General features: G+C 46.5%; 14 protein-coding genes across 14 annotated transcripts; 5 read left to right on the top strand and 9 right to left on the bottom strand.

Moving 5' to 3' along the window:
- Positions 1–1,776: 1,776 nt before the first annotated feature.
- Positions 1,777–2,526, bottom strand: N7478_000460 (uncharacterized protein; the record flags this gene model as incomplete). The annotated part of the gene is made up of 1 exon (XM_056916675.1): positions 1,777–2,526. The coding sequence occupies one exon, from the start codon at positions 2,524–2,526 to the stop codon at positions 1,777–1,779; it is 750 nt and encodes a 249-aa protein (XP_056784555.1).
- An 827-nt stretch (positions 2,527–3,353) lies between these two features.
- N7478_000459 (uncharacterized protein) lies at positions 3,354–5,712 on the bottom strand (the record flags this gene model as incomplete). Its single annotated transcript, XM_056916674.1, has 3 exons — positions 3,354–5,012; positions 5,063–5,385; positions 5,463–5,712. The coding sequence occupies 3 exons, from the start codon at positions 5,710–5,712 to the stop codon at positions 3,354–3,356; spliced, it is 2,232 nt and encodes a 743-aa protein (XP_056784554.1).
- Positions 5,713–6,100: 388 nt separating this feature from the next.
- N7478_000458 (uncharacterized protein) lies at positions 6,101–6,377 on the bottom strand (the record flags this gene model as incomplete). Its single annotated transcript, XM_079040909.1, has 2 exons — positions 6,101–6,248; positions 6,346–6,377. 2 exons carry the CDS (start codon positions 6,375–6,377, stop codon positions 6,101–6,103), a joined length of 180 nt encoding a protein of 59 aa, XP_078897036.1.
- A 189-nt stretch (positions 6,378–6,566) lies between these two features.
- N7478_000457 (putative short-chain dehydrogenase) lies at positions 6,567–7,643 on the bottom strand (the record flags this gene model as incomplete). Its single annotated transcript, XM_056916673.1, has 2 exons — positions 6,567–6,678; positions 6,736–7,643. 2 exons carry the CDS (start codon positions 7,641–7,643, stop codon positions 6,567–6,569), a joined length of 1,020 nt encoding a protein of 339 aa, XP_056784553.1.
- Positions 7,644–10,073: 2,430 nt separating this feature from the next.
- Positions 10,074–13,995, top strand: N7478_000456 (hybrid sensor histidine kinase/response regulator; the record flags this gene model as incomplete). The annotated part of the gene is made up of 5 exons (XM_056916672.1): positions 10,074–10,288; positions 10,468–10,609; positions 10,691–11,973; positions 12,043–13,709; positions 13,784–13,995. The coding sequence occupies 5 exons, from the start codon at positions 10,074–10,076 to the stop codon at positions 13,993–13,995; spliced, it is 3,519 nt and encodes a 1,172-aa protein (XP_056784552.1).
- Positions 13,996–14,330: 335 nt separating this feature from the next.
- N7478_000455 (uncharacterized protein) lies at positions 14,331–14,606 on the bottom strand (the record flags this gene model as incomplete). The annotated part of the gene is made up of 2 exons (XM_056916671.1): positions 14,331–14,511; positions 14,533–14,606. The coding sequence occupies 2 exons, from the start codon at positions 14,604–14,606 to the stop codon at positions 14,331–14,333; spliced, it is 255 nt and encodes an 84-aa protein (XP_056784551.1).
- A 59-nt stretch (positions 14,607–14,665) lies between these two features.
- Positions 14,666–15,025, bottom strand: N7478_000454 (uncharacterized protein; the record flags this gene model as incomplete). The annotated part of the gene is made up of 2 exons (XM_056916670.1): positions 14,666–14,829; positions 15,010–15,025. The coding sequence occupies 2 exons, from the start codon at positions 15,023–15,025 to the stop codon at positions 14,666–14,668; spliced, it is 180 nt and encodes a 59-aa protein (XP_056784550.1).
- A 1,095-nt stretch (positions 15,026–16,120) lies between these two features.
- Positions 16,121–16,408, bottom strand: N7478_000453 (uncharacterized protein; the record flags this gene model as incomplete). Its single annotated transcript, XM_056916669.1, has 1 exon — positions 16,121–16,408. One exon carries the CDS (start codon positions 16,406–16,408, stop codon positions 16,121–16,123), a length of 288 nt encoding a protein of 95 aa, XP_056784549.1.
- A 1,713-nt stretch (positions 16,409–18,121) lies between these two features.
- On the bottom strand, positions 18,122–18,334 carry N7478_000452 (uncharacterized protein; the record flags this gene model as incomplete). The annotated part of the gene is made up of 1 exon (XM_056916668.1): positions 18,122–18,334. The coding sequence occupies one exon, from the start codon at positions 18,332–18,334 to the stop codon at positions 18,122–18,124; it is 213 nt and encodes a 70-aa protein (XP_056784548.1).
- A 580-nt stretch (positions 18,335–18,914) lies between these two features.
- N7478_000451 (Zn(II)2Cys6 transcription factor) lies at positions 18,915–21,350 on the bottom strand (the record flags this gene model as incomplete). The annotated part of the gene is made up of 2 exons (XM_056916667.1): positions 18,915–20,145; positions 20,197–21,350. 2 exons carry the CDS (start codon positions 21,348–21,350, stop codon positions 18,915–18,917), a joined length of 2,385 nt encoding a protein of 794 aa, XP_056784547.1.
- Positions 21,351–22,254: 904 nt separating this feature from the next.
- On the top strand, positions 22,255–23,102 carry N7478_000450 (Major facilitator superfamily domain general substrate transporter; the record flags this gene model as incomplete). The annotated part of the gene is made up of 5 exons (XM_056916666.1): positions 22,255–22,317; positions 22,381–22,432; positions 22,503–22,597; positions 22,718–22,737; positions 22,799–23,102. 5 exons carry the CDS (start codon positions 22,255–22,257, stop codon positions 23,100–23,102), a joined length of 534 nt encoding a protein of 177 aa, XP_056784546.1.
- A 10-nt stretch (positions 23,103–23,112) lies between these two features.
- N7478_000449 (Major facilitator superfamily domain general substrate transporter) lies at positions 23,113–23,331 on the top strand (the record flags this gene model as incomplete). Its single annotated transcript, XM_056916665.1, has 1 exon — positions 23,113–23,331. The coding sequence occupies one exon, from the start codon at positions 23,113–23,115 to the stop codon at positions 23,329–23,331; it is 219 nt and encodes a 72-aa protein (XP_056784545.1).
- A 90-nt stretch (positions 23,332–23,421) lies between these two features.
- N7478_000448 (Major facilitator superfamily domain general substrate transporter) lies at positions 23,422–23,871 on the top strand (the record flags this gene model as incomplete). Its single annotated transcript, XM_056916664.1, has 2 exons — positions 23,422–23,780; positions 23,838–23,871. The coding sequence occupies 2 exons, from the start codon at positions 23,422–23,424 to the stop codon at positions 23,869–23,871; spliced, it is 393 nt and encodes a 130-aa protein (XP_056784544.1).
- Positions 23,872–24,276: 405 nt separating this feature from the next.
- Positions 24,277–25,329, top strand: N7478_000447 (class I SAM-dependent methyltransferase; the record flags this gene model as incomplete). The annotated part of the gene is made up of 4 exons (XM_056916663.1): positions 24,277–24,332; positions 24,468–24,515; positions 24,581–24,834; positions 24,893–25,329. The coding sequence occupies 4 exons, from the start codon at positions 24,277–24,279 to the stop codon at positions 25,327–25,329; spliced, it is 795 nt and encodes a 264-aa protein (XP_056784543.1).
- Between the last annotated feature and the right edge of the window lie 14 nt (positions 25,330–25,343).

Genomic DNA, 25,343 nt, shown 5'->3' with positions numbered 1-25,343 from the left:
ATGAATTGGATTCGTACGATCCATATTATGATAATATATCCCGGGAAGATACACCATCAGTTAACTCACAAAATACTGAGTTTAGCACCCCAAAAACCGCTGAGAGAGTTCGAAGAATTAGCGATCGTATTAATCAATATGATCCTACTACTCAACGTTTTAAAGAAGGGCTAGCAAAGCTTGTAAAGGGTGCTGAGACTCAGGCAATGTTGGCTGTCCAACTGCAACGGGAATTCGATTCTACACAAGCTATTATGGGAGCACGTCACGCTAGATATGATGCTTCTCGCCGTTATACGCAAATCACTGGTATTATCAATTCAAGCCAGATCAAAGAAATGAAGCTAAAAGAATATAAATTGACTGAAAAAGCCGATCAAGAAAAGACGAAGCGGAAGTGGAAGAAGATATTGGTTGAAATTAGGAAGCATGGAAGAGCCAAAAAACGCCGGGGAAATTAACTTGATTTTGTATTCTAATATTAAAATGGCTGATTGATTTGTTTATTATTTTTAGTTAATTAATTAACTATATGGTGGTGTGGTAAATAGTAGTTGTAGTACGATTTAGCAAAAATGTTCCATATGGGTGATCTGTTCCATATGGGTGGCGGACCCTCGTAAGCGAGGGTTCATTATTTTTGTGAAAGAAAAATTGTGGGGCCGGTTAGTACTTGGTGTTTGCTTTTTTGGCGACACTCTGGTTCGACCAATCACATTGTTCGGCCTCATGTATATGCGAGCCCTGGCCTTACCTCGCACCTCCTCTTTACCTCCCTTGACGTTGTTTTTGTTCGGGTTATTCCAAGCTGAATTCATGGCATCGTAAGATTTGATTTCTTAGTTGGGGGTAGGCACTTGCAATTCATCTCCATATGGAAGAAAACATCTCTGGAGGTCACTTGGAATGTTACGAGAAGCTCAATAGCTCCAGCTGGCAAATACTTCTGAGTTCCTCATCGGTCATTGAAGGTTATGGAAAGTACCCTTCCGCCGACCCCCATGAAAAGGGTGTTTCCTTCAGCCGTTGCGCAATGGGCTCGATATTCAGAAGGCATTGCTAGGAGTTTTTGCCGACCACGAACGATCCAACCATTATCTATATACAGGCTTCGGTTTTCCTCGTCTTTGACATTTGGCCTAATATCAATACGGCCATAGGGTATGTGAACGGTGTTACCGTCTTCCTAAAACTCCAATCGAGGCAAGTCGCGGGTTTGAAAATTGTGGCGCTCCTCCGGAGACCATGACCAAAGTCCAGTCTCGCTAGCGTTGCTTGAAATTCCAGTATCCTGTATCTCCAAATAGCCACTGTGCTCCATGAATGCCAATATGTGTTTCTCTGGTGAGAAACAAATGGCTACAATACGCTCTGTCTCAAAAGACTCCGCCAATTCCCCCCTTGACACATCCCAAATGTTCATAGCCATCCATTCACTGAACCCGACTTTTGTTCCATCTGTCGACCAAGCAATGTACTCACTCTCATAAAAGTGGTAACCAATGTGGGCTGTTTGTCGTATCCCCTAAGCAACATCCTAAATCTTAAAAGTTCCAGTGTTGTTTTCCTGGGTGGGTCTTCTTGTAACAGCAAGCATATTACCATCGGGGAAAATTTAAGCGCGGCAATAATTCTCTCACTACTTCTCAATGTATGGAGTACTTTCCCAGTGCGAAAGTCACAGATCTTCACACGAGGGGACTAGCCTGTAGTAATATCCCTTCTTTTGCGATATCGACCGGATCGCCACGTGAACTGTCGTTGTTCCCAGATTCTTCATTTCCACCCCAAAAGCGATTTATCGTTTCTAAACATGATTGATTGTTCATGCGGCTCAGGCACACCACCAAACACTACAAAGCCTCCAGTAGAGCTTAGCGCAACTTTCCCCAATGCAGGGATTTCAGGCAGAGTTTGTGCCAACTCAAGTGCTCTTAGGTTCCAAATGTCGATCTTTCCGTAACGCTGCTGTTCAACTGGATCTTGCACGACCGCGAGAAAGTCCCCATCCACTGCCAAGAGTGACCCACGCTGTGGTCCTGGGATCATCTCTCCCGAATTCTCCCCACTAGGGCTCCATACTCCAACTTCTGCATAGCAGAAAGTAACAATAGCGCTCTTAGGTCCAACCCGTATATTATCAATACGATGGCTATGTGAGGACAAATCGACTTTCGCTTTCCAATTATTGAGATCCCATAGAGACACGGTTTTATCGACATACCAGGACAGGAGCAGGGCGTTTTCGGGAGACAACATCAACTCTGAGTGGCTGGCAGTGTCGAAATAAAGAGTTTGGGACGATGAATTTGCCTCGCTGTTCCCAAATTCAATGCGCGAGTCACGAATTAAAGAAACTTCAGGAACGAAAGCGATTGAGTCGCCTTTGGCATTGAAGATAACTCTCCTTGGTCCTATTAAAGTGCTGAATCGGAATTTCGTGACTAGTTCATAGACTGACCAGTCCCAAGAAATGATGCGTGTGGTGGCTTCTGAATCTATGTAACATAGGTTGGACCCGGGCATGATAAAGTCACCATCAACATGATTTTCTGTGACAATCTTGTTCAGAACTAGATCCAAAATCTTGATACGATCGGTGGAGTCTCTTAAAAGGAGTTGATTTTCATTCGGTGAAAATGAAACCTTGTGAATCCAAAATTGGAAATCTTCAACTTGAATTATCAAGCTATGACTCGCGGTGTCCCAAATCATAATCGAGTCACCTACCAATCCCACTTTATGGTATGCCAGATCCCAGAATTTGCCGCTCGAACTAAACCCCAGCTTGAAGCCTGAACCACATCTGTCCCGCATAGATTCCAATAGTTCGTGAACTAACTGAACCTGTGTCAATGTTCATGAGTATAAGACGCCCAGTATGAAGCTCAGGGGGACGAGGATAAGCACGGTTATCGCACTCAACACAAGCCACTAATTTCCTATTTTCAGAGAATTTTGTATGGCCGGCTCTTAGGTTGTCATCTGCCTGGACAGAACCTTTATTGGAGCGTCTGAGCAAGATACCCGAAGCCACATCCCAAAGTTGGAAAGAGTGCCCATTATGTAAACCTCAATTCAAAATCTAGGATCGAGAGCAATATCTCAGCGCTCTTCAAAGGTCAAGAGTAAAAAGACCATCAACAAAGAAGAAAGGAGGGAAAAGTCAAAAGCAAAAACATATAACAGTCGTATCTGAAATTTAGATTTGGATCCTCGTTTAATTAGAATTGCATACTCCTTACGGCCTCTCATTGTATTGTGGGAAATTGGCAACGGCAAAGGGGAATCTGGTATCTGATGAGAAAGCATATTGAACACCACAAGCCGCTGTAGGTCATAGAAATCTTCATTCAAAGTGCTAGATCCCAGTCATCTGCCAAGTTAGGCAAGAAAGAGGGCAATGATGTTAGTTCTGGATGAAATGACCATACATCAGTAGGGCCAAGTCCCAGCTCACCCTCCAGCCAAGGCTCTACGGAGTTGGCCTGGTCTTGTACTGCGCTCCCTTCCATAACATTGGCCACGTCCGATGTGTTTTCATTATTGGGAATTGGGTCTACAGTGAAGCTTTTAGACCGATTTGCATCATATTGCCATCGCTCTGGGAGATCACTGCGAATTGTACGATCAAGGGAAATAGTACCGAAGTAAGGAATGTCGACTTTGATGCGTCCGGGATGACTTTCTATGGGTGGAATCCCGTTTGAATTGTCAGATCGAGCCACACTGTCTCCCGTTGCAACCCCTTTCAAAAATCTAAGAACTGCAAGACCTCGACTTGCTACTTTGTCGGGTGGCTCTCCCTCTGCCAATACTTCCAGGGTCGTTATCACCGTTTCGATGGAAAGCCAATCATCCGAATTAAGGGAGGATTGACCGGCCGGTCCAAGAATATTAATAAGAAGAGTGACAGCGGCAGTAAAGGCTTGGAAATCCAGCGATTTGCAGCAAAAGCTGTCCGCAGTTAGTCGACGGATAGATGTATAGCATGTAATAATAGATCGGGATGCATCTAGACAGCTTTGCCAACTGTAGTCATAGCGCCTCCCAGAGTCTAGTAGAAGGGGTAGATGGAGCCAAGCAATAAGCTGATAATGCCATAACTGCGTCATGAGTTTCATATAGGCCTGAGCTCGTTCGGTGGATTTTTCTGGTGACGAGGTAATTGAATCTCCGACGACTGGTTCAATATAAATCGACATGAGCTCTGCATCGATGGTTTGTGTTACTCGAACCATTGAAGGGGTCGCACTGCTAAACTTTTGATTTCGTTCGATGATAGACCCGGCTATGCGACAAAGAAGATCCATACAGGATGTGCTTATTGACTGATCCACGCCTCGTTCCGGATCTAAAGCCACATCAGGAACCCCATGATACATTCCTAACATAAGAGAGAGATATCGGTCGGCGTAAATGATATGATTCCAGATCACTCGTGCCCCAGAAACAGAATTCGACTCTCCTATCGATTCTGTAGGGAGCCGATGAAGCCCGATAACTTGAGCGACGTTAATAGCACGACGATAGCTCAACCAGGCACTGCGTAGTTTTCCATCATTATTATAAAGTACCCCTTGGAGTACTAGACATTCCAGCCCATCAATACTACTCGATAGAATTTCATCGGAGGTAATGGAACGAGCAACGACTCTGACAGACTCTGCAATCAGGCGCGTTGGAGAGTACGGCAGTTCCAATGAATGAGTATCAAACCCTCGTGGGAGCTGTTGGAGGCAAATACCCACCCATAAAAGGACTTTAGCGACTGCGGTTGGATGTCTGTGCGAACGCGCTGCTACTGCGCTCGGGAGCAGTGATTCCTCGTAATTTTGGAAGCATTGGGCTCGGACAAGCCACCAGCAGCTATTGGCTTCTTCAAGTCTGTTTAACGAAGTATTGGATGGTAAGAGACTCAGAAGCTCATGGGAGAGCTTTTCCAGATCGCGATTCATGTCAGCACACAATGTCATGCTTGGTGTAGTAACATCAGATCGTCGAAAGCCCAGCTATGTAATGTTAATCATCTTTCAATGAGAATTTTGGGCATCATATTTACCAATCCATTGTCAAATAGCGACAAAGCCGGTGCATTTTCATTTGCGGGCGTGGCGGCCGCACTGGAGGCAAAGCCATCATATGCGGCCGTGGATGGTAACTCTCGCGCCTCTTCAACACTCCCAATGGTGTCCAGCCGGTGTAAAACCCTTTCAAGAAGGGATTCTACCCGACCGAGTCGATCGCCTAGTGATGCACGATCGGACTCATGAACATTGGGCTCTGGCAAGTCCTGGCTTTGACAAGTAGTCCCCCTTGCCAGGCATTCGCGACAACTTTGGTCGCCATCGGAAACAAAATGACAACGAACTTTGCGATGTTTGCCTGTATTATAATCAGTCTAATCCCTGCGAAGTCGTCACAGTGGGTCCGATCCGACACTTCACACATTGCTCACTTACATTCCCAACAACTGCGAGTCCCCTTTCTGATTTTCTTACGAGGTGGCTGTTGGTCCTCGGGCGGGGCCAAGGTTCGATACAGATCGGTCTGTATCGTCGCACTCATAATGATTGATCGTTTCAACGCGCTAGCACCTCCACTGGCATCCTGATCATAAGTTTCTAACTTAGGAGTATAGTGGACTGCGACGCGGAGCAAATCCGGCACAATGTTTGTTGTGAGCTTCCGGTTGAAAGAAGTTGTCAACATCAGTGAAGTCGTGGCCGTTGACCGCCTCGGGCTTCACGTTACACAAGTCAGCAAGGCAACGTTCAACCTTGAAGGCTTAATTGCTACTTCTGAAATGAATGTCTCTAACTGATATCAACTGGTATCAAAAGTAATCAATGATCGTTCTTGTTTATTCTGGATTTAAGATGGTGGCTACAGCCTCATGGGGAAAATGCGACTAAATATATTTTGAAGTGGGAATTCCGGAGTTCTCCTATGGTACTACACTAATAGTACTAGAAGTTCAAGTTTTTATACCTAGGTACACGACTTGGAATAGTAGTATCAGATCGGCTAAATTACTACTACGATATCTAAGCAAGCGAGCTGGTGATTTCGCCAGCTTATATATAGTATTATAGACCTATTAATACCTAATAGGAAGTACTGAATGACTCCCCTCCACTGGCAGTTGCTGAGACCCACTCTTGTACCATATGATCCACCTCAAAGACCTATCTAGCACATACGACCACAGGGTGTGGAGAACAGGGCTTCCCGTCCGCTCAGCCGTACTTAAGCCACACGCCGGTCAGTTAGTAGTATGGTGGGTGACCACATGCGAATCCTGACTGTTGTATGTTTTTTTTTGTGGTATTTTTTTATTTGTACGCTTCATCCTGCCGTGCCTGAACTGCTGACATGGTCACTATCAGAAGACACAGTTGCACACTCGTCTCTATCCAAGCAAATGTTTCATTCAACCGTTTGAGCATGGCTTGAAAGAAGCTAGCTAAGCTATGGACAAGGAATTCTCAGATGAGAGGTGCCAGAGCACATCCAACATAAGGCTATTGTTACTGTACAGAACAGAGACACATCACCTTACAGTATCAGTAATCAACTCGGACTTCGGGGTCAGCATTATGCAAGACAGCAATGATCTCGGCCCAGACCTTCTCTCTTACAACCGCTGCATCTTGGCTTGTGACAATAGTACCAGGGCTATTTGAAACATGTATCAGTGACCCAGACTACTGGCTTTGAAAATAAGAGACTTACTCAGCATTGATCTGATTCTCCAGCCACTTTCCGTGCGTTTTCGTGCCCTGGGTTGCTGCATGCAGCAGTGTTTTGCTACCTTCTTCCACTGTCCTAGCAATCAAGGCTTGGATCAGCTTCAGAATCCATGGTGCCTTTTCCCTTGTGAGAAGATCCGATTTGCAAAAACCTGGCGCTACGGCATTGACAATCACAAGAGGGTTTCCAGACTCATCACGAGGCACGAGTCGAGCTAACTCCATGGTGATGAAGATATCCATAAGTTTGGTGACACCATAGCGTTCAGTAGCACCTGCTGTCTGAGATGACTTCCACTGCTCCTCGCGGTTCAAGAAAGAAAGAACCATCTTCTCGTTTCGCTCAGAGAAGTTGATGGATTTGTGAATATCACTTGTAAGAAGGACCAGATGAGGTTGTAGGGATGGATCTCGCTCTTTTGTTTGCAGCAATAGCGGTAAAAGTTTGAGACTGAGAAGTGCAGTTGATAGAACATTGACCTGAATTCCTCTCTCCCATCCATCGTGGGTAGTGGAATACTCGGCTGATGCAATTCCTGCATTCATGATAGCTATATCTAGTCGGCCACCCTCTAGCATAACATGTTTATGAACTTGAGCTGCAAAGGCCTGGACACTAGCAAATGATTCAAGATCGACGGGCCATACAAGGATCTTTCCTATGTCGTTACAGCCGGCAACACTTGCCTCGATATTAGCTTTAGCATCTTCCCCTTTGCTAATGCTTCGAACGCCCAAAATGATGGTACCGGCGCCCAGAGCAAGCGCGTGTCTGGCAGTTTCTCGACCGAGGCCAGTGTTTGCCCCGGTGATAAGTATGGTCTTTCCCTTAATGAGCGAGGGAGGGGGTAGAGTCAGTTTGGTAAATAGAAGGCTAAATAAACCGCTCATAGTGATTTATGTATTTGTGATGGAGCAAAAATGTTGAAATTTAGTAGACTCTAGCTAAATTCAAGTCCTCTTGGGGAATGGTATTTATTTCGAGCAGTGGAACCTGCCTTGCTCTGCATAATGATATCCGACGGATGAACTTCAAGTTTAGTCTATACAAACAAAGACGTCGGAGTCCGGACTCCAGACCAGCGGAGGCGGTTGAAAATCAGGCCGAGTCCGCAGGTCGGAGATAAGGTTTTAACTCCAGCACGTATCCGATGCACGCTCCAGCCTCGGAGATCTATTGCACATCGTTCAGACAACTAATGGGATCATTTTCTCTAATCATGTCCCCGTTGAAACCCTCCACACATTCCCTTGTGGATTCAACAATACTGGCATGTGTGCATTGCGCCAGGTCAAAAGCCAAATGCGACAGAAAGGTATAATGGTCAACTTTCCGAAACATCAATGAATCAATACTAAATCCAGGAATTAGGTACCATGCTCGCGATGCAGGCTGAAGAATCTAACCTGCCAGTCCCGAGTTCCACTTCGAGGCAAAGGTCGATTATCCACGAATAATAAACTCAAACCGCCACCAACCACTAAGAACAACGAAAACTCCGGTACCGTCGAGTCTGAACCTGTCACATGTACCATCGATAGGGGCACCGATACAGCTCCACAACCGAATACTACGGGGAATGGCTTGTACATGAATTGGTCCCATTCAGCGATTCATAAATGGCCCAGGAATCGCCCAAGTAGCAGGTTGGAAGCGGAGCAAGCAGTCTCCTTATCGCGACTCTTAGCTGTACCTCGCGTGGATGAAAGTTACACTCTCAATCTCTCTTCTTCGAATTTTATGCTGGAGACAGTCGGGGTACTCAAAGAATCTAATTTTTCTGTTCAGACTCGAGCGCCCCCATCCACAACCCAGTTGCCTTACCTTAGTGAGATGTCTGCATGGGATCTCCCTTTTAGTATGACCCCAGACATGCCACCAAGATTGACAAATGACGGTGTAGATGGTCTCATGGATAACTGCCTTTCAGCGCCATTTTCATTCTCATATCTGGAGGGCAGTCTGTCTGATTACGACCAGCTGCATACACCGGAAGGCTGTTCACTTTTTCACCTTGATCAAATCAGCTACTCATAATATCAAACGTTTTGAAGGACCCGATCAGCTTTATGGATCTAACAGGGCCGGCATCTCTAATTCAAACATATTTCAAGCATACCTCAATGAGGACAGGCACCTGTAAATAGCTGCCTTTTTCTCTTCTTCTTCTTCTTCTTATCTTATCTTCTCTAGTGCGTCAGAGTTTTCTCTTCTTGTTCCATCATCTTGCCTCTCCTCCATCGATAGGCCAAGATAACACGAAAAATTCGAATCTTCACGATTCTACTCCAAGCGCCATTTTCTATATTGATCAAGTTGGCTCCCTGAAAGAGTTCCTCGATGAAGACAGCCGACTCAAATTTTACTTTTTTTGCCGAAACATCCTACTCACACTGGCACTTTGTCGCAAACACGCAGTTGCTACAGACTAATTTGGCTTCAGAACTCTGCCCTGCATAGTATCAATGGGCTTGAGAGCCCAGATTACGCCAGATGGGGGCTCAGAAGTGATTGCGAACAATGACCTGACTGAATCCAGAATACCCAATTCATCATATGGGCCAGCAACAGCACCCTAAAACTGGCCTCGGAGCCGAGTCTGCACATGTGTCCGGCCTTTCTTAGATTCACCAGCAGCTTGCGAAACAGGTTTATTCAGCATTAGGTGAAAAATTCATGTCAATTACTCTTAGGTCTTTCAAAAAAAAAAGGGGGGGGGGGGATGATACATGATCTCGAGTCACTGTTTATTGATGAGAGAGGCATAATGTAGTCAATTGATAGAACATGCTATCCATTTCACTGCTTCCTTTCAAAATATCCCCAGGAAAACAGTTACAGAGTGTAATTAAAACGACCTTTACAATGGAATGATCCAGCCATAATCTACTTGGCAAATGATTGGTCATAATCTTATCGGCCACCCCTTTCCGGTTTAGCTTCGTCACGGGTACAAGCCAAGAAACAGCACGTGTGTCCCATGAACGAAGTACAGTAGAATTCGAAAACAGATTGACAGATTAACCCTTGGACTCACACTTTCTTCCCCGGGACGCCCCACTCAGATCAAGGAAAAGTCCCCACCATCTTTTCTTGATGTATCTCTGGGTCCAGACCAAGGCACGGGCAGGGCTTTTGGCAGTTCCCTATGACGCCCATCCGCGAAAATTCGCGGCTGACACCGCTTTATTCTCCGAGGTCTCCTGTGTGGGCTGTTTTCCACCCCTCCCTACCATTCATTACATTCCACTGTATTTTTAATTCTTGTTTCACTGCCTTCTTCACTCCTTCTGCTGGCGATCCCAACTGAACCCGGCATGATGAGCGCGGAGCAGGGAGATCGCGATGTCGACTTACGCGCCCGGGAGTTGTTCCATTATTTTCAGCCAGACAATCCGGCCCTGATGCCGTTCGGCCAGCACGCGACTCGATCATGCGAAAATCCCACTATTCAAAAAACAAGTCCAAATCTGGTGTTGACGGCCCTGGCACAGTTAGCCGCATTGAAGCTGGGGGTTCAGCGCAGTGTTATCAGGTACGATTTTCTCTGTCGCGATGCTTTGGAGGAATTTGATCAAACGCACACATATCTTAAAATTAATCATTCAAATTCCCTAAGATCGCCCCTGTGAAATCGTTCATTGTACCTTTGTCATCGCGCAAACCTTGGAATCCATCCTCAAGATAGTTACTTACCCAGTGATAATCGTCCAGTCTGATTGATCGGGAAACACTTTATGTGGTAGCGGAAGCGTCACGGTCGCTGGATTTGGCAAACAATGACCGATATGACGGAGACGGGGATGGTCTCTGGGTAGGCTGTTCGCGAGGACCCGTTGCGGGAACTTTGTGCGAGGTAATTCCTGCGAGCTCCACAATGCCTTCTTATTCGACTCATGAGGATTGACTATGGCTGACACTTGCTTGATGGTTACAGAAAACCATTACCTTAAAGCCCGCGGACGGGAAGCATGCGTTCTTCATCGTAGAGGATTTAAAGCAGGATCCGACCTTTTCCAATTTACCTTGTGTCGCAAAAGATCCGCATTTCCGGTTCTACGCCGGCACACCACTGAAAACCGGTAATGGTATCAATATTGGTAGTTTGTACGTGATTGATCCTCGACCCGATCACCGTTTAAGCGATTCCCACAAAGAAACACTTGGAAATATCGCGGATGCGGTGATGGAGTATCTGGAGACTTCCCGGCAGTCATTAGAGGCTAATCGATTGACGAAGCTATTGGCTGGCCTAAATACTTTTGTGCAAGGAGCGGCCAGTTCGGATACCTCGCGTGACTTAACAAGGCACAGCCCAGGCCGGCTGGACTGTCTCACATCATATTCATCATGCGAGCAACAAACTCCTGACACCGAGGCTGAGGAATATATGTTCAAGGCCAGAAGCAGAAGCCCACCACTAGACCCGTCGACTCAATCGAATAGTGACGAAGCTCTTGATGGTGTGCCTTCTAGCATCATTTCATCTACAACTCGCAAACGTTTACCAAGATCGAAGACAGAAAAGTGCCCAGATTACAAGGATAACAGAGCACAGCGGATATTTCAATGTGCTGCCAACATCATGCGAGAAAGCTTGGATCTGGGTTCAAACGGTGGTGTGGTCATCGCCAGCACCGGCGAAGATATCGACCAGGATTGTTCCGATAACTCAGGCGGGGAAAGGGAGAAAAAACTGGCCAAACTATGGGCGGTATCGGACAACAATCACCAGCCCCATGAAACTAGGGAAGAATTTGATTCATATCCAGCATCACAAATGGAATCAAGTTTTGTACGCCGAATGATACGAAATCACCCGCGCGGCGGACTCTGGTATCTAAACTACAATAGAGAAGCCTTTTCATCCGATGAAGATGGAATCAGCTCGGGGAGCATGAAGGATGCTCCGAATCCCTCCCAACCCCCACTGTCAGTGCATCCAGCGTCGCTCAGATCGTTGCGCGAGAAGGATCTCCAGTCGATGAAGAAGAACTTTCCCAAAGCGACGAGAATTATCTTCGCTCCCCTCTGGGACTCTCTTAATTCGCGATGGTTCGGTGGCGCTTTTTGTTGGAGTCAAGCGGAGACTCGAGTGTTCAGTGCACATGTCGATCTGGGTGGACTCTTTGGATTTGGCTCATCCCTAATGGTCGAGCATAGTCGTATTCAGAGTCAAGAGTCGGCTAGGCAAAAGGGTGATTTTATTAGTACCATGTCGTGAGTACCACGGGCCCTTCCTATATTTTTACCTTGCTATGGACATTCCTAACGACAAGACTACCAAAGACATGAATTACGAAGCCCACTACACGGCATCTTAGCATCTAACGAATTACTCTTCGATCACATCGATTCAGAGTTTGCTAAACGGCTTCTTGACACTATCCGTGCTTGTGGACAAACCCTCCTTGAAACCTTTGAGCAGATCTTGGATTTCACCAAAATCAACTCTTTTGAGAGGGACCTACCGAGATCTCGCTCGCCCCATCAACGTCTCCAACGTGATCGGCCGCAGTCATCACGCATCGTCAAGCTGGTCGATGTCCTTGCAGTCGTTGAAGAAGCTGTTGAAAGCGTCTGCTCTGGACAGGCCCTATCAGGTATCATGAACGGAGGCAGTGCATCTGCGCGGCTATGGCAATTGGATCCAATGGATGACACCATGAGAGGATCGCAAACCACTAACGGCGAACAAGTGGACGTGTTTCTCGATGCTGCGCCCCAGAACTGGCTCTATGTACTGGAGCCAGGTGCTTTGAGGCGCGTCGTTATGAACGTATTCGGAAACGCGTTAAAGTACACGGAAGCCGGATCTGTTTCCCTCCATATTGAGACTCAGACGTCAAAGAACGACTACCCAGTGCTCCTGATGACAGTTTCCGATACAGGCAGTGGTATTTCAAATGACTACCTTCGTTCCAATGTTTTTACCCCATTTTCACAAGAGAACCCAATGTCACCAGGCGCGGGGCTTGGTCTCTCACTCGTTCGAGGTATACTTCGTTCGCTGGGTGGAAGCATTGCAATCAAAAGTCAACTCGGCGTGGGTACTGTGGTGAAGATAACGTTCCCTCTTACATACTCTCAACAGCGCAAGCTTTCTGAAACCGAATCTCCTGCCCCGGGCTTGTCATTACCCGCTGTGACATCTATCGACCGTGTTACCACAAAGCTCGAAGGGAGCAGGGCATTCTTTTACCCCACGGACAATTTCCAATCCAGCAAGCCGTCATCATCTCATATGATCAAACAATATCTAACCAACTGGTTCGGCATGGCAACTGGAGACCAGGCTGTTCCTACCACATCAGACTTGGTGGTCGTTGACGAGCGTCATCTGGATCAACTCCCGGGTGCATATCGTCAAGCCCTAATTTTGGTCCTGTCTCATCGAGGTCCTAGCCCATATTCAGCGGTTGCTTCAACGAAAGAGCAACTGATCAACTCAATATGGCTGACTCTCCCGTGTGGGCCTCACCAGCTAGCCAGGACACTTTTGGGCTCTCTTCAAAAATTAGTGTCAAGCAAATTCCATACGCCCGGTAGCACAGCGAGACATCATCAGAGTGACGCAATTTTGGACTCAAAATCAACTGATACGCAGACGAAAAGGGCTCTCCTTCTGCAGCATGAAGTACGGCTCAAATCAACGAACCCATCTCCGTTGGTCACGGCGTCTACCCCAAATGAAGAAATCATGAAGCCCACTATCACGGACCTTGAATTGCCAGTTCATATTGAGAAAGATATCCAGGAAAATCATACTTCCTCGCTGACTGAAGCAAAACATGGTCTTCGAATCCTCTTGGTAGAGGACAACGCTATAAACCTCGCGCTCCTCAGAAAGTTTATTTCAAAAATACCAACGCAAGCCCTGCACTGCGCTGTAAATGGCGCAAAGGCCGTTGAACTAGTGCAGAAAATGCCGCAAGGCTATGATTATGTCTTCATGGGTGAGTGGTTCCTTTTTCGACCCCCAGTCTTTCCAAAGTTTCCCAGCAAATTCTAACAAACTCATACCCAATAGACATGTCTATGCCTGTTATGGACGGATTCGAGGCAAGCAAAGAGATTCGATCAATAGAAACAAAGCGGCAGACTGTGTCTCCTGCACGTATAATCGCCCTCACTGGCCTGGGATCGGATGCACATATCTCGAGAGCTTATGCGGCAGGTGTTAATGTCTTCCTCCGAAAGCCGGCCTCTCTCAAGGATATAATGGCCGTACTGGGGGAGTGAGAAAAGTTGAAAATAATCCCAGTTTAGAAAGCACCACCGGAACAACCATCCAAACCGCTGCGTCCGCGACCGGGTGCTAACCGGGTGATCATCATTGAAAATTTCTCGCTTTGGAGGCAATCTAGGCTTTCAATCTTGCGATAAGTGGCGCAACCAAAGTTGGAACTTACAAGAATCGCGCATCACGAAGTCTTGAACGTGTTGCTGAAACCTCCTGCCCACGGGCAATTAGTTCAGCATCTTGCTAAGCATCTCCATTATCGAGCATCCTCTTTGTGTATAGGATTTACCCGTCTTTTCCCCTTTCGATCATGCGGTCGAAGGATTATGCTCTTCTAGTAGTTGAAACAGATGCCATACCCAGCCTGAAAATGTTGTCTCGGCAGAAATGACTTGACCATGTCTGGACCTGTTTGTCGATGGCGGTCCAAACAATGTCGGCCAGTGTTGAAGGAATGACTATTGACTGATACAACAATAGCCGCGTCCCAGCTCTGAGACTTGTTTCGTGAGGGACTTTCTGATCAAAAAAATAACTTGTAGCTTCTTTCAATTGCCAAGCTGCATGCCATATCGTCTTCCTTTGCGTCCTTCGACACAATATTTGTCATTCTAGCAAGTAGTTGTTACAGCTTGGAAGGCCTCGTCCTTGGCTCTGTTTTCGTCCGAATCAGTAGAGGAGTATGTGGTTCCTATCGGCCTGCCAGTTCGGGTCATCTTCGAGCAGGAGAGACGGCAACAGACAGTACTTGGATTGTGTACAGTAAAGACCGCGAAGAGTTCCCTTGTTGTGGCCTAATTTGAATCCTGTTCCCATGTCTCGAGCTGTTGGGGCTGAGAGATGTAATTATTGTGGTACGGGCTGCCGTCCATATCTCCACACAACTAAAGCCCAGATTTTCCCCACTTTCCGTGAGAGGTTACGGTAATTTACAATATGTGAAAAAAATCTCACCCTGTTCTCACCTCTATCACCCAGTCTGTAAAATTCTCACCCATATCACCCACACTCACCTACTGTAAATCTCATCGCTGCTCTAGGGTGATAGGGCTCTACAAACGATCAGCCGTGCGGATATATGTGGCTTAAGTAGGGCTGAGCGGACGGGAAGCCCTATTCTCCACACCCTATGGTCGTATGTACTGAGAATAGTAGAGAAAGAAATAATGTACTATTTTTTAGTCCAGGGGAGTGGGGAAGCGCCGCTTTAGCGTCGCGCGACCGGGGGTGAGAAGGGTGAGTGCGCAATATAAGGTGAGAATGGGGTGAGCCTGGGTGAGAATCATACTCTATAGAACGGCCACCGCACTGGTCATTTCAGCTGAGTTGGCTTGAAGTATCATTGGGCCAAAGTCTCCCCTTGAAACAGTCGGCCTCCTAGCATCTGCACACAGCCCCTATGTGTTTATGAAAACCGTAAAGCAATTACAGATCCAACGCACAGCGAGCCTTTCGTCAGGAGATATAAGTTCGAAAGTTCCATTTCCAACCCTCGCGCAAAAGCTCTTTCAAGCTTTAGCAGAAGCGTTCATGAGCGCGCCGATAGCCTCTGCATCGAAGCCGTGTGACTTGTGTTTGACTGCTGTTCTTCCTTCGGAGATTACGTTGTTGTTGCGGTGGATAGTGTAGCCATAACCCACACAGCGGGTTCCATCGTTGTATTCCAAACCGTCTGTGTAGATGACAAGGTCGCGGTGCGGCAGGGTGCGCAGCCATTCGAGAAAGGCGTGTCGCCCCTCCAGCTTGGTTTTCCCTTAGGTTGGATCGACCCTACACCCTGGTGAGTAGTGTGGCAGGGCTAGTATCTGTCATGGGATGTACAGGTATCGTAGAAAATAGTATGGGGATATAAAGGCTATTTACATGTTATGAAGTAACAGACAGTTCATGTATACAAGCTCATCTTAGCTTCACCCGGAGGCTACTAGTCACCGACCCTGCGTAGAAAGGTGAGCTCTTCGTCGGTGTTCTACCTACCTATCTACTCTACGTACTCAAAGCCTTCCTGACTGGCACACAAAACGGAAGAGTTCAACCATCCACAAAACAATCATCTCATCAATCAAAACAGACGCCATATACTTGAAGCCAAGCAAACCCCCAACCAGCGTTCTCGCTTCCCTCTCACAGGTCCTCAAGCTCGTTACCGTCCCCCTCGGTAGCTTGAATCCCCCGCTCGATGTCGACAAGAACTGTATCGCGGGTCCACTCACCTCCAAGAGATAGTCGGCGGTCGTTTTGCAGGAGGGCAAGTTGTCGTTCGAGCTGTACTACGCGGCGGCCCTCGCAGACCTGGCAAGGTACTGGCTCTTTCCACCACTTCCGCAGCCTGAGCGCAACGCCCACTATGGTAATGACGCCGGTGATGACGGTGAAGATGACGGTAATGTGTTCGAATGTTCCCCAAGCCATTTTGATCGTACAGTGTATAATAGGCTGGGAGGTCGACAGGCGTTGGTAATTGGGGAAGAAAAGAGAAAAGAGAAAAGAGAAACATGAGAAGCCCAGGGAAATCATTAATGTTTACAATGGAAGTATAGCTATTCAGAGGGAAAGAGCGATTAGCCATGGGGGGCAATTCTGGGAAAACGAGTTTCTAATGGCAACAAATGCGAAAAATATATATGTAAGGAAAGAGCGGGCTGTTCGTATTGAGCAATCTTTGGCCTCTTTAGCTCCGCTTATAATGTCTCCATAACACTTAGAGACAAGGAAAGGAAATACACACGGAAATGGCACTATCTATTCATTAAACATTATACTCGGTACAGTAAAATAGCAATTAATTAACCTCAAGGTCTCACTAAATACGGAATTCTATTTCAAATAAGAGTTGAGTCTCCAGCTCTCGTTGGGCCATTCATTACCTCTCAGATTCCTATCCAAATCTATTTCAAAAGCGTTTCGCCCCTCTTTAGTCTTAATCCATCCTCTCCATGTGCATACACTGGCCGTGGTGCCCTGAACGCCGATATAAAACTTGTGTTCGGCCTGGACGAAGAAGTCCTGAAGCCATCGCCCTGTATCCCTGTGTAGGCAGTACGGAAAGCATCCCACAGGCTTCACAGCTTGACTTCTATCACAGAGTTCAAATCGAAATCGGTTATGTAGGCACAAATCTCGGGTCTCTCTGTCGAGCCATATTCTGGTTTTGGTAAAGACCTTTCCTATAGAAGGATTGACAAGGGTGCATTCATGTGATAATTCCAGGTAGTGACAGCTCTCGTTTAGTTTGCTTTCATTAAAATGCTTGCTCATGTAGCCTCGATTCCTGTAATGTATGGCGGTACTCGGAAGTTGACAAAATTGGTAAAAGTGTTGTCTTTGATGGAACGTCATGCCATCACAGGGGCATATGTCGACTTCACCAGTATATGCGAGAGAGCATTTCACTTTAGACCCTGAAGGCTTAGTGAAAAGAAGGTCTTTTCCAAGGAGACTAGTCCCACCAAGGTGGCAGTCAGAGCCGCAAGGCTGTTGGGTGAGTCTCCACTTTGATTCCAGGGCCCGTCGCATAGAATGCGGGTGAAGGCTCTGGCATTGACAGCAATATTTCCAGCGATTATTCTGGAGTCGACAGAGTAATTGTGGTCTTGCTTGGTCGAGAGTAGTAAGTTCAGAGGTAGATAGCACTATTCCCTGCTGTATATATGCCTTTTTCTTTGGTAGAAGCTGGGCCACAGTGGTTCCATGTTGTTTAACGTATAATTGAAACCACGCGAAGTAATATTTACAACTTAGTGAGAAGCAGATTTGGTTCATCTTTGGAAGAAGTTCGAATATTAACTCCAGTAGCTCTACTGGGATATTTTGAAAGACCTTCGACTTCAATCGGTGATCTATACGAAAAGGTCGTCCCAACAAGGCCGTGGTGGCTAGCCGAACACTGGATGGACTCATGTTAAGTTTGAAACGACTTTCAAATTCAGGATGCAACTGTTGATGGGCAGTCAGGGGTATTTAGATTTGAAAGAGGATGGAGCAAAAAGATAATTAAAAACTAGAAACTCGAGGATTGGAATATGAAAGATAAGATTCAACCATTTGATACGTATCTGTGTCATACATAGTGGGCCGCGAGACTAGAGTAGTGCTAAGCCTAATTTGGCGAGGAGGCTAAACCTATTATCGCAGCCGATCTTTTACCAACTTGTTTGGACCATGGTCGGACAATGTACTCAAGGTCATATTGACGAGCTCTTGAACTGTATCTTGCACACTGATTTGTTCCTTCCAGACTATGGTCTCTTCCTTGGTCACTGTCTCGAGGCGTTTGAACTTGGGGGAATTTTCGAGTTCTCGCATGAAGGCATCTTCTGTCATAGTGATTTGTGTCATGGTGAGAGTGTCGAACAAAGTAGATATTCGTGAAGAGATTGACAATTTTGAAGAAATCTGGGAAGGAGAAACTGTATTCAATTAAGGGCGAGGCATCTGTGACTAGAATACCCACTGCCGAAGATGTACGGCCCCGCGAGAATTTCCTTCCTGAACAGGACAGCATCGGGCTAAAATCTCCGCAGACTCCACTCATGTGGGGTAAAATGAGGCACAACCCGATTCTGGGGATAGTCTGAATTCGAGTGTTCCGTGCCGTCCCATTTTTATTTCCAATAGCTAGGCTTTCGGTTTTTCTTTCCCTTCTTCTTCTTCTTCTTCTTAGTATCGTGGAAAATGGTTCATATATGGCGCCAGATGGTAACGATTGGGGGCCACGGAAAGGTGGGAAAATATCAACCACATAAAAGACAGTGAATCTCGTATCTCGTCTCGATTTAATATCCAAATTATAAATTATAATCTTAAACTATCATATTCAATGTACTTTTCAAAAACCAATTCGAAAAGGAATGTCACATTGTTCATGTATTAGTTTATAGAGGGTGTTATGGACCGTAGGGATGTACATCGGTCGGGTTTAAAAAGAAGCAGTCGACTTGGATGACCCCGTCGGCGCCCGTCGCATCCACAGGTATAGTGCAAATACCGCTTTTCGACGTCTTTGAATCTCGCTAGCACTTACAGGGCGGCCTCGAGCCTGTGCAACTGCGCCACGCATCAATTGTCGGAAACTTCTTTGGTGATCCGTGCTTCTTGTGACAAGGCATGATTCAGTGGCTCGGAGAATAATCTCACATGCATTCAGAATGTCTTCTCCGGACATCCTTTGCAGACGCTCAACAATCAAAAGGACCGGAAAACTTCCGTGCAATAACTGGATGTTGAAGAAATATGGCATGAAGCTCATGTCTGGGTCGAATTCCAGAATCTTTTTCAACCAAGAAGTTGCTTGCAATGTGTGAGATATCGTGGATGAGAAGGCTGGAGAAGTCCAGAACTCCTTTTCTTCAACTAGAAATAACCAATCCCATTTGCCCACTATGAGTATATAGAGAACTTGGACAAAGTATGACGCGTACAGGGCCACTATTCCAGCTCGCCAGGAGTACTTTGATAGTTGCAGGCTAACAGCTTTGTTGGTGGTTTTCCAGTCAACAGTCAAAGACGGTAAATCCACCATTGGTGTAGGCAAACTGGTCTGGTAGATCTCAAGACGGCTTATAACTTCTGCCGCTTGAACTTCATATTCTTCGTTTCCCTGCGAACACACAGACCTAAGCCTCATTACTTGCCCCGTGATTGTCGTAAGCGGAAGAAGAAATCCAAAAATGGAATAGCCACGGCAACTATAATCAGGAAAGGCCTGGCGTTTTGTTTGGGACCCTGTATGGAATGATTGAAGGCCCTGTGAATGCAAGTCATTGCTCTTGATGGGTGCAGCCTGCCATGAATCTTCATTGAGTGGAAGTAATAAGTTCCTACATTCTTCATCGAGAATATTCGGCGGGTGGTTGTGGGAAAATGCGAAATGTCGATCCATGATATATAGCATCCACCATGTTCGCCTTCGCTCTTCGCGGTGCTCTTCTGTCATAACGGATTGTTTCGTTCTATAGTATTTATCGCGTATGCAATCGAAAGCTGGTTGTGTGTTGTCATGGTGAAATGGTTCCGTGTTGTCTAGTCCATCTAGCTGGATCTGATCATTGTATTCTTGAGAATCCTTGGTCATATTGTCGGCATTCGGGATTTCCTTTGTCTCCTGGTTTAATTTGAGGCGTCGGGCTAAAGCCAGACCCGCCTTCCACCTAACCAATAGTCAGTATTTATACAAGAAAAATGAGTCGAGTTCAACATACCATCGGCTACTTGCCTCGTTTTGTTCCATATAGGTGATCCAGGCAACATGTATATAAGTAATTACATGATCCAACGAAGCATCTGATTGTATCAGACTATAGTCTGCATTTCTTTGAGAGTTTGGTGGAGCAGTCGTCGATATTTGTAACAAGGTCATTGTCAAATTTCTGAGAAAGCGGCACACGCGGCTTTGTTGCGAGGATGATTTGAATAAAGAGAGGGCCCGGTCATCTATTGCAGCAATCCAAAGCATACTTGTCAAAAGGGAAGGGTCGGTCGGTCGGAATTCATGGCTCAGAAAGGAGTTCTCGCGCAAGATACAGCCATTATTGTGGCGATACATGCCATGAATGTGGTTTGGAAAGGCGCAAGTGAAATATGATTCGAGCAGATGGCACATCGCCTGAGGAGAAAGGTGCCTCTCGACCAACGAGGAGATCTTGTTCAAGATGGGGTATTTCAGGACGGGTCGTGAGATTGATTGATTTCCCGGGCTCAAGTAGCTGGTTGGTGATGATATTGAAATTGTTGCGGGCTCTTGAATCGGACTGTGGAATACAATCTCGACGGGGTCGCCTATTTCTGGTAATGGTGGCAGAGAAGCAAGGCTTTCTGTACTTAGCCCAGGCGAATCCACGGTCGGATAGACAGGCGATGTCGCTTCCTCCGGGGTATGGATCATCTTTGCTTCCCACGGTTGAGATTCATCTGGCATGGACTGACCAGAATCAGTATAAAGTTCCAAGAACATATCCACTTCGTTTGTTACTGGTGACCATGGTGATGTAGTTGGACTCAAGGTGGCATGACTCAAGCTTGGTGGTGACATGGGGTTGAATTCGGCCTCGGCTTGTTTTGCCTCTTTACCACTGATGGAGAGGCAAGTCTCCTCCATGTCAGCAAGCTCGCGGCGTGACATACGACCTCTTTTTCGTCGCTGGCGCGTGAACACGCAGTGGATTCCTTTGCGCAGGCAACGCGAGCATGATAATGCAGATCCCGAATCACATTTCACTCTGTGGGTATGACAAAAGTCGCAGGCAGCTTGGTTTCGTCGGCCATTTCTGTTGCCGCTCGGACGCTTGATCGGGCCGGAGGGCGGGGGTGAAGACAGATGATCCCCGCCTTGAACATCGATTGTAGCATCAATCATCATGTTTCGTGGCCAATATTTCGATCATGAACGAGTGAGGTGTCCGAAATACTTCTGATGGTCCAGTTTTTATGAACGACAAAATCACTCATGGTGGAACTGGGAGTATTTCACTTATTTTCGAAACTCTTCCATGTTTGCATCGTCATCGTCCCTGATCAAAAAAAAAGGTTTTTCAGTGAATTCGCTTCCTGGACAGGGGACAACAAATAATATCCCCTCAACCACTGAGACAGGCGCGCCACTCACAGTGTCATATCCACACTGCGGGTTGACTAGCCCATCTAAGAATCGTTTGGGTAAATTTTCCCCGCGAGAAATATAGTTCGGTCCGACTGTCCATATTTCCCCGTATCAGCCGAGATGATGATTGGCTCTTGGAGGCGAGCTCCACATCAATTGATCTAATTCAAAGTTAGTGGCTTTATTAGGTGGAGCCCAACATCCCGAGTGCTTCTGCTCCGATCAATCCATATATCGCAGAACAATTGAAAAGATATAGATGAATGGAAACCAGAAGGTCCTCATTATTCTTGAGAAATGGTCAACATTTCATGAGCAGCTCACATGGGCAACAGCGCTTAGAATGTCATTTTGGGGAGGCGCATGCAGGAGAGCAGCCAAGATGTGAGATCATGAGAAGAAGATCGGTCTAGTTCACCGGCGAGACAAATCATTCGCTATAGTTTAGTCCCTGCAATCCACGTCCGACCCGTCTCCATCTGGGGTCGGTAGAGGAGTTGATATCGAAAGAGCCCGAAGTGGCTCGACACGGTGCGGGGAAAGGATGGAGTATAAAAAGCCGATTGCCAGCGCAGTTCCAGCAACTCTTTTCTTTTAATAGAAACTATACTCCAGTCCTTTCTCCAAGCAGCTATATCTTCAAACTTACCCCTCAAGCAAGATGGCGTTTATGAAAAAGCCCTATTCCGGGCTCACCGGAGGATGGCTTACCTTCTGGATCACGGTGGGCTCCCCATACTCCAATCCTCGTCAGCCCGCGGAATACTAATGAATATGGGGATATCAGATAGCTTGTGCTACTGAAATGATGCTATTTGGATACGACCAAGGTGTCTTCAGTATGTCGTCGTTCTCCTCTTCAGTCTTAACCAACGATCCTAAATACTGATGACCAATTCTTTTTGACAGGTGGCGTGATAGTAACACCAGACTTCTTGCAGGTCCACAACTTAGTCGGTCCTTCTAGAACAAAGGTTCTTTCCACTGTTTCTGCTATCTATGATGTTGGTTGTTCCTTCGGGGCCATTCTTGCCTTTACAATACGCGCTGGGCCGCAAGAAATCCATCCTCTTGGGCACTGTCATTATAGCCGTCGGCACCAGTCTTCAAACGTCTTCTTTTAGTTTGCCTCAGATATACTAGGGTAAGCAACTCAAAGATTTCAAATCAGAAAATGTACTAACTTTGAATGATACGGTATCTAGTCTCGGAAACGGAATCAACACGGCAACGGCTCCCATTTGGCAAACGGAAACTGCACAGTCTAAATGGAGAGGTAGGCTAGTCATCCTCGATCTTGGGCTCAATGTTGGTGGATACTGTGTTGTCAACTGGATAAACTATGGTCTTTCATTCCATGAAGGTGCCATTGCATGGCGATTACCGATCGCGCTACAACTTTTCTTCGTCGTTTTCCTGCTTGTCACTGTCCCCTGGCTACCAGGGTCTCCGAGGTGCGATGAAATATTCTTTTTACTCAGTACTGAACATGAATCTGACTGTGACTAGATGACTCATGATGCAAGCTCGCGAGGGTGAGGCCATGGAAGTTCTGGCGTGTGAGGCTATGCCTGTTGATGACCCCTTAATCAGAACTCAACAGGATGAGATCAAATACAGCATCACGTATGAAGTTGAAAATTCTGTTCCATGGCGCGACCTTCTGCGCCGACGAAAAGGTGATAATACCAAATGGTGCCGGCACGCAGGCCATGCAGCAATTCCAAGGTACGACTAAGTTCCATTCTCCGTCTTCATTCCCAAGGTTGACATTTACTGATGCAAACGATATATTGCAGGCATCTACATCATGAGTTAATACCTCCCGATGGTCCTCATGAACTCGGTCGGACTTTCGGATCGCATGGCCCGGTTACTTACAGCCTGCAACGCCACCTCATATTTCATTTTCTCGTGTGCTGCAGCCACAATCGTCGAGCGGGTTGGCCGTCGGGGCTTGATGATGTTGTCTGGATTTGGACAATTTGTTTCTTTCTTGGTCATCACGATCCTGCTCTGTTTGGCTGAGAACAATAAAGTCTACGCTACTGCTTCCGTTGCCTTCTTCTTTCTCTTCCATATCGCCTTCGGAATGGGTATGCTGGGTGTGCCATGGCTCTATCCCACTGAAACCAACTCACTACCCATGAGAACAAAGGGTGCCGCTGTCGCGACCGTGACTAATTGGTGAGCTCTTCAAATCATGAATACCACCGATATTTATACTCATTCTCTATTCTAAAGGATCACCAACTTTGCGATCGTCGAGATATTGTGATAACCCAATCGCTTGAAAACTCCCGTGGGGTGTATAGTGCATATAGGTTACATCTTCAGCCAAGCCACACCCGGTCCAGCTCCATCACTTCCCCCCCCCCCCCCCGCCACTTCTTCTAATATTCTTACCGCCGCTTATAGGTATTTCCCAGTGGATTTTTGAAGATCAAGACACGCGTCTTAGGACCTGTATATGCATTGAGATGGAGAAAGGGAAAAGCAACGAGATAATGGCCGAACTGATTGCTTTATCGGGCTCTCTTCGGAAGCACCGAGAGCGAGAGGGGGGATAAATAATCCAATGCCTTCCAGTCACACCAGAAATTAATTGAGGTTTCCTTCGTTTGTCTGCCAACAGGACCTCCATCTTTTCTTCAGGAGCCTTTAAGAAACCAGATCGTCCAAAATGATCAATACTGAAGATAAGTATGCTTTTGGTAGAGACAAGAAAGAGTCAGAACGGTATGTGCACATCAAGGGTAGTGTGGTAAACATTTTCTTCTGACAAAGTGCGACTCAACCTGTTAGACTAAATGCACAACACAAACTGCTATCAAGAGTTACTCAACATACACTACTTCACCCATCAATTCCCAGAACCAAAGACGATGTTTTTTCTATTGCGGACATAGCCACCGGAACTGGGTGAGTCCGTCAAGTACTGCCACAAGCTTATGAATTCGGGCGCCTAATGGCCATACTCTTGCAAGTATTTGGCTGGAAGACGTTTCAAATGTGCTAGATAAAGCACAAGTCCGGTCTTACTGTCATGGATTTGATATCTCGGCAGAGCAATTCCCTGAAGAACAGTCTGAGAAGGTCCAATTTTCCGTCCAGGATATAACGGCTCCGTTTCCAAAGGAACATTGTAATCGATATGACATAGTCCATGTGAGACTAGTCGTTGCCGCTATCAGCGAGTCCGATTACAGGACTGCAATCGACAATATTTCAGTCATTCTGAGTATGTGTCTCTCCCTTCCGATGTCTTCAATACTAACCATTCTTTTCCTCATCTGTAGAGCCCGGCGGCTTTCTTCAATGGGAGGAAATCGATGAAGAAACCTATATTTCAAAAGATAACCCCGTTATCTGGGAGATCGGACGATGCTTCGACTTCTCATTGAAAGCTGAGGGTAAATGTTTCCAGGCATCGGCGAAGGTAGCCAGCGAATGCACTGCGGCCGGCTTCCTGGACGTATTGCGACTATTTTATCGCTCAGACGCGACTGATGATCCCCACTTGCGCGCTGATACCGAGCAAAGACTTGCTGCGATTATGAATACTCTGTATGCGAGTCTTTTGTTGCGGTCTGGGCAGGTTCCTGATGAGGAGACAGCATCGAAACGCGCTGGGGAGTTGATTGAACAACATCATCGTCTTTGTGCGGAAGGGTTGTCTCCGCCTTTGACGGTGATGAGGGTTGTTGCGCAGAAACCATTAGATGCTCCTCTCTGAGTATATTAGCTTCA

Source organism: Penicillium angulare (genome assembly GCF_028827245.1).
Source record: "Penicillium angulare strain IBT 27051 chromosome Unknown utg000001l_segment0_segment0, whole genome shotgun sequence".
Classification (NCBI taxonomy): domain Eukaryota; kingdom Fungi; phylum Ascomycota; class Eurotiomycetes; order Eurotiales; family Aspergillaceae; genus Penicillium; species Penicillium angulare.
Note: the sequence above shows the minus strand (reverse complement) of the source record. Positions and strands in the feature narration are given on the sequence as shown.